The 6998-nt window shown below is 47.1% G+C and overlaps 1 protein-coding gene across 1 annotated transcript in view; it reads left to right on the forward strand.

Annotated features, from left to right (window-relative positions):
* The first annotated feature begins 3022 nt into the window (after positions 1-3022).
* The window catches only part of KSR2 (kinase suppressor of ras 2), a 23614-nt gene continuing 19638 nt past the window's right edge, over positions 3023-6998 (forward strand). Inside the window, exons 1-2 of the mRNA XM_019506616.1 lie at positions 3023-3045; positions 3456-3587. Coding sequence (XP_019362161.1) covers positions 3023-3045; positions 3456-3587 — 155 coding nt within the window. The remainder of the gene's footprint in view (positions 3046-3455; positions 3588-6998) is intronic.

The raw sequence follows: 6998 nt of genomic DNA on the forward strand, positions 1-6998 counted from the left end.
TGTGCGTCCAGTCTCCTTTTGAAGATCTCCAGGGTAGGTGCTTGCACCACCCCTGCTGGGAGTCTGTTCTACAGTCTGGTCGCATGAAGCATGAAATTTTTCCTTATATCCAGTCTGAAACCTTCTTGTAGGAGTTTATGACCATTGCTCCTAGTTTTCCCCTGGGGTGCTTTGGTGAATAGTTGTTTGCCTCACTCCTGCTGCTCTCCCCTAATATATATGTAAACTGCCACCAAATCCCCCAGAAGTCTTCTCTTTTCTAGGCTGAACAGTCCTGTATCTGTCAGCCTTTCCTCGTATGGCTTGCTTCTCAGGCCTCTAATCATACGAGTGGCTCTTCTCTGGACTCTCTCAAGCTTCTCCACATCCTTCTTGAAGTGTGGCACCCAGAACTGGATGCCGTTCTCCAGCTGCAGCCTCACCAGTGCCGAGTGGGAGAATAACTTCCTTAGTTTTGCTTGAGATACACTGGATGATGTGTGCCAGCGTAGCATTTGCTGTAGCAAATGACACTGGTGGCTCATATTCATTTTATGGTCAGTTTGACCCCCAGGTCCCTTTCAGACAGGGTGCTAGCTAGCATAGCACCACTGAGCCTGTAAGTTTGTTATGAATTTTTCCTCCCCAGATGGAGCACTTTACACTTCTCAGTGTTGAACAGCATCTGGTTCTGGTCCGTCCATCTAACTAATCTGTCTGGGTCTGCCTGGATCGTCAGCCTACCCTGGTGCGTGGCTATACTTCCCCAGAGCTTAGTGTCATTGGTGAACTTTGTCAGTGTGCTTTTCACCCCCACATCCAAATCATTGATAAAGATGCTGAAAAGCACCGGTCCAAGTATCAAACCCTGGGGGACCCTGCTGGCTACCTTCCGCCAGGTTGACACGGATCATCTGTTAGCACTCTCTGGGTACAACCCTGCAGCCAGTTTCCTACCCATCTGACCCTTGAGTTGTTGAGCCCATAGTACCCTAGTTTTACCTTGAGAGCCTCATGAGACACCAAGTCAAAGGCCTGCCTAAAGTCAAAGTAAATGATGTTGACCTCATCTCCCTTATCCAGGTGGTGAATAACCTGGTTGTAGAAAGAGATGAGGCTAGTCAGACATGACCTACTCATGACAAAACCATACTGGCTGTCATTCAGAATTTTGCGTTCTACTAGCTTATTGTATATGGACTCCTTGAGAAATTTTTTGAGGATTTTTCCTGGGATTGAGGTTGGGCTGATCCGCCTGTAATTCCCTGGGTCCTCTCTCCTCCCCTTCTAGAAGGTGGGCACAGCATTGGCCATCTTCCAGTCTTCTGGGACCTCTCCAGAGCACCATGAATTCTCAAAGAGGTTTACCAGAGGTCCTGCAATGACTTCAACTAGTTCAGTGGTTGTCAAGCATGGGTACATGTACCCCTAGGGGTACTCAAAAAGATCGTAGGCATATGTGGGGGAGGAACGGGGGCGCCTGCTGATGCGCACACCCCAGGGGAGGCCTGGGGGCATCTGCTCCACAAATCTGTGTGCAGGTTGGAGATGGCTGCCGCTGCATACTGGGCTTTGCGCGCTGTTGCAGCTGCCCTGGGGGTGGCGCAATGCCACATGCTTGCTACCTCTGGGCTGCACCGCATCCCCTGCCCACCCAGCTGCAGGATGCACGGGGCGTCATACTGCTCCCAGGGTAGATGCAGCAGCACACAAATCCCAGCATGCAGCGGCAGCCGCCTCCGCCCCGTGCACAGATTGGGGGGCACATGCTCCCTGGGGCTCTGCTGGGGTGTATGCAGTGGCAGGAGCCCCCCCGCGCCCCTGGATGAACCACCCAGGCTCCAATTGTCCCACAGCCCAATCCGGCCAGGGCCTCATTCACCCCAGCCCCTGCCACTGCCTGTGTCCCACTCCCGCCCTCACCATAGGGGCCTCAATTTGCGGCCCCCCCCCCCACACACAGCCCTTTCCCCTCCTCCAGACTTACCTGCCAGAGGTGCTTTGTGGGGGGCACATGCACACATGCACATGCTCAGCCCCCACAAATCATTTTAATATAAAGGAGTACATGAGCTGAAACTTCGAGTTAGAAGGGGTTGACTTGTTAAAAAAGGTTGAAAACCCTTGAGCTAGTATGTTCAGCACTCTCTGATGGAGTTCATCTGGTCCTGCTGACCTATAGATATCCAGCCTCTCTAGCTGTTCTTTCACCAGCGCTATATTGACTGTTGGTAGGTGATCGTCCCTACTGTGACTATTCTGTGTCATATTTGCCTTCAGCAGGCTATCCCTAGTAGACTGGTGGGGAATACAAATGTGAAGTATTCATTCAGGAGTTCAGTTTTCTCCTTGGTGTCGGTGATCAGATGTCCAGATGCATTGAGCAGTGGTCCCACATTTCCATTGGTTTTCCTCCTTTTAATAAAACCAAACACATCACCCCAGACTCCTTCCTTTTCTCCCCACCTTTCACATATAATAGAACTTATTTCCTTGATTCCCTTCTTCCCTCACCTGTCTGGACAGTTCTGCTCCATTTAGGCTGCCTACAGATTTCCATTTTGTAATACGGTGCCTTATTACTTCATAGAGGAGGCACAGACAAGTCTTTTCTGCATTTTGCTTGTGTTTCTTGTGTCTTTCTGTACAAAGCTCTTTGGATACATGGGGAGGGGAAAACTGTTTGTTTGAACTGTTCTTTCTTTTGTCTCTGACTACTATATATTTATCAGCATTGGCAGAACAGTTGCCCAGGGTATCTTTTTTTTCTTTCTCATGGATCTAGCATGTGCTGGGCAGAGTCTTCCATGACATCAATGCAAAGTTTCAGGCCGTTTACTGAAGTTGGTGGAGTGACTCTAGAATTGCACCAGCACAATGGATGAGCATCTAGCCTTTTATCCTCTTTGCCCCTATTCTTCCTTCTGTTGCAGAGCCTGATCCTATTGCTGTTAATGCCCAAGGTGCAGAACCATGTGGCAATTCCCAATACAGATTGTCACTAGATAAAGTTTTAGCCATCCTTCTCATGTAAAATTTCAGCATGTTGGTTAAAGTAAAGATCAGGTAGCCCTGGGAGAAAAAAGGGCAGCCACTGTGCAGGTTTTGTTCACACTGCTTTCCTGATTAACTTCTGTCCTGATTGAACTGTATCTCCCCGTCATTTCCACCTCAGGGCCAGTCCAGAAACAGTTTGACCTGTGCCTCATGTCTAGAGCTTTGTGCTGTAGCCCAACAACTAATAGGGACAAAAGGGAAGCCAATAATTTTGTCTCCACCTGTTATTTGTTTAAATAGGATTAAAATCCTGTTTAAATTCTGCCCTGAAATAACCACAGCATAGACCCCAAGGTTCAGGACTCTGCCCTGAAGAGACGAAGGCCTAGTAACCTTAAGCCAGTGATATATGGTCATTGGAAGCAAAGTTGAAATGGCATCTCAGTAACACGTTTGCTCTTAATTCTTTGTCTTCTCAGGAGGGAGAATAAACTGCGGATCCAGAATGGCTGGCTGTGCCACCTGGCCCCAGAAATCATCCGCCAGCTCTCGCCTGATACGGAAGAGGACAAGCTGCCCTTCTCCAAGCACTCGGATGTTTTTGCACTTGGGTAAGTCCGGTTGCGTGTGGTGGGCTGGGGGTGGCGTTTCTGCCTGTGGAAAAGCCAGCGGGGTAGCCAGATTCTGCTGTGCTCTGGCGTGGCTGTGACTGTCTAGGGTGAAGAGAGGAAAGGGAAATAGAACCAAAGGAATTTATTTTATGGCAGCAGGAGTTAAATAACTCAGCTGGCCTCCCACACTGACATTAATTATGTGGAACTGAGTGAAACAAGTGTGCTGGGCTGCCGGGAATTCCTCACTGTGGGGGGCACCTACTTGTCTGTGAAATGATCCTGCAGTGCAGCAAAGCTTGCAGATTCCTGTGGGCCAGAGAACCCACACCTTGGCAGCTCTCTGCCTGAGAGCGTGGATCTAGATCTTGGGGAAAAGCTGGGAGAACAGCTGGATTGGGTCAGTGAGTCTGTCTGCTGACTGCATGGACACCCCCTACTATCGCCTCCGGGTTGGAAGAGGCGCAGAGGACTGTTGCCTCTGCTGTTCCCTTTGGATCGCAGTGCCATTCACCTGGAATCCTGGGCATCAGTCAGTCAGAAGGCTTTTCCCTCCCGTGCCACGGTGTGGTGCGAGAGATGAGAACGCCCCTGCGCTAGCTGAAATGCTGAAAGGAATGCCAAAGCAGTCTCGTAAATTAGAGGTGCTTCCATACTGTTTTGCCAACTGGACTCGAGTTCCAAGGTTGACCCTTGTCTCTAAGGCACGGAATTGAAACGTCTAGTCTGAACACTGTCCTTCTTCCTTGGGCAAATTCTAATTCAGAGCCCAAGTTATGGATTTTCTGGTACAGACGGACACCAATTCTGAGAAACTAGATATACTAGCTCTGGATTTTGGTTTGGGCTCCCTTAAATACTTTGGAAGCTAGGTTGACTGTGTGTATTGAGCAGGACATGAGAGCCCAGAAGAAGTCTACATCTTGAAGTTCTCCAAGATGTTGTCTGCAGTGCTAGGTTGTTTAGAATGATTTAAAATGATTAGAAGTTTGCTGCAGAACTGGGAGTCTTAGGAGAAGGGAACACTTGAGTATCTGAGAACACAATAAATGATGGATTTCCTCCAGTATGTGTGCTTAGTGAACCAGTTAATCATTCATGCTATTTATCTAAAAGGAAACATCCTTAATGACAGGGGCCCAATCATTCCTATGATAAAATCTTTCTTGAGGCAGACAGAGGGCTATAGGTTTTATCCGTTGGATTAATTTTCTTGCATGCTGTATTGATGGACATTTTAAAGACTGCAGTGTGTGATGATTAGTTTCTGCAAAGCCATTATCTGATGAGATATTTCCATCAAAAAAATACAGTAATTAAACCAGGCTGATTTTAGTATAATTTAACACCAAAAAATATATTAATGAAGGATCTTATCAAGCTAAGCGAAAGCCATTTGCTAGGGCTTAACATTTTTATTGGGGAAGCTTGCTTAAAGTGACAGCCAGCTTCATTAGAAAGTTTTCAAGTTTGGTTCTTCCTGACTTGTAATATGCTCTGGGAAGCTTGGACATGCCAGGCTGGATCTTCAGCTTGGTGTATATTGACTTTGGTCAACATTTCCTGATTAACTGCAGCTAATATGTGGCTTACACATTCTTTCCCCTGTGGGTTTTGGGATCAAATCTTTTGTAAGGACAAAAAGTGGCAGCAAGCAAATGTTTTCTCAGGCCTCGTGAAGGCAACTGCTCCCAACCTTATAACTTTCTCTCCCCTTTCTGCTCCCTTCTGCCCACCATAATGGAGGGTAGCACCAGTCCTCCATTTGGTAAACATCAAAATACAGATCTTCAGATGGGGTCAACTGTTATCGTTTTATTGTTTTCAATGGAGCTTGACAGGAGAAGCTTTAGGTTTTGCTCAGTTTCTAGTTCATTAGACGTTTTTGTTGGTCTGCAAAGAATTGACTGACATGCAGTAGGAAACTACCAGGATTTGTGGAAAGCACAATCATGGCCCCCTTTCCCTAGGCTATTGGGAACGGGGTAGTACAGGCACTGTTATGTCAGTGCTATACCATTTCTCTATAGTGCTCTTCTTCGGGGCCACATAAGCTTGACCTAAGGGCTGCCCAGTGACATAAGTTCTTTGCAGTGTAGCTCAGGATCTAGACCTTAATCACTTGGAAAAGAACATGGTGTAGAAGAAGTTTTATGGAGAAGCAAGCTGAATAAAACTGTAATTAAGACCTTGGTTAGCAGAAGTTCTTAATTAAAGAGAAGGAAAAATAAGGAATGAAATCAATCAACTTAGCAAAGTCAAGTGTCAAAAACCAAAGGGTTGCCATCAGCTCCCTGTTAGTAATTATCATATTATATATGTTCAGGCTTATATAGTGAAAGGAATAATTGAGCTACAAAAAACAAATTAATTAAAAGTTGGCTGTAGCCATCAAAATAAGAGGCAACTGGAAGGTATATCCAGGAGGTGAAAAGAAAACTCGGGAAAATGAGTTAGCAGAAAAGTCCCCCTGAAAATTCTCCCTGGAAGGTGCATGGTCTGCCTGTTCAGGAAAGTGGGGAGCTGTGAGCATGGGGTCTGATAACTACTTTGCATCACTGGAGTCATAACACATGAATCCCTGACCATCAACATTGACTCTCAGCGAAGCTGCAGGGAGTGCAGCTGCCTGTTTGACCAGCGGTGGGCAAAACACAGCCCACCGGCCCATTCTGTCTGGCTCGTGGGGCCCCTAAAAAATTTAGAAAATTAGTATTTGTCTGCCCTGTCATGCCACCCTCGATGGCTTGCCAAAACTCAGTAAGTGGCCCTCTGCCCGAAATAATTGCCTGCCTCTGTGTTAGACACCATCTTCCCCCATGTGAGATTCAGTAGCTGAGCTCAGAGAAGGGAGCTTGTTTGTGTTTGCAATCCATGTTGTGTGCAGAAAGCCCAGAAACGACCCACATATGCACCAGACCGATCTTAGTTCAGCATGCTGGCTTTCCAGTCCTTGCAGAGCAAAAGTGGGAATTAAGTTCAACTCACTAATTCGGGGCATGTTGGTTTTTAGGTGTCCAGCATGATACACCTGGGCCAAATTGTCAGCAGCTGTGCAGCATTTGGTCTTCCTGCTGGTTTCAATCAGAACTGTGGGTCCTCAACACCCTAAAAACCAACCATGTCAGGCTTAGTGCCTGAAAACAGAGGCATCAAAAAATGAGGGGGGGCAATGTTTAAAAAATCAAGCCTTTGATATATTGTGCTGTTTAGTCAAAGCATCTCACATGACACTAAGATGACAGTAAGATGTGGGGGGATGTGGGCACAATTGAGGGGAGCAACAGGCTACAGTTAGACCTAGATAGGTTACAAGGATGGGCGGAGGAGACCAGGATGGGGTTTAACACGGACAAGTGTAAGGTGATGCACCTGGGGAGGAACAACCGGCACCATACATACAGGCTGGGG

The sequence above is a fragment of the Gavialis gangeticus genome, unplaced genomic scaffold (genome assembly GCF_001723915.1).
Source record: "Gavialis gangeticus isolate Ggan-Ray unplaced genomic scaffold, GavGan_comp1, whole genome shotgun sequence".
Taxonomy (NCBI): Eukaryota; Metazoa; Chordata; order Crocodylia; family Gavialidae; genus Gavialis; species Gavialis gangeticus.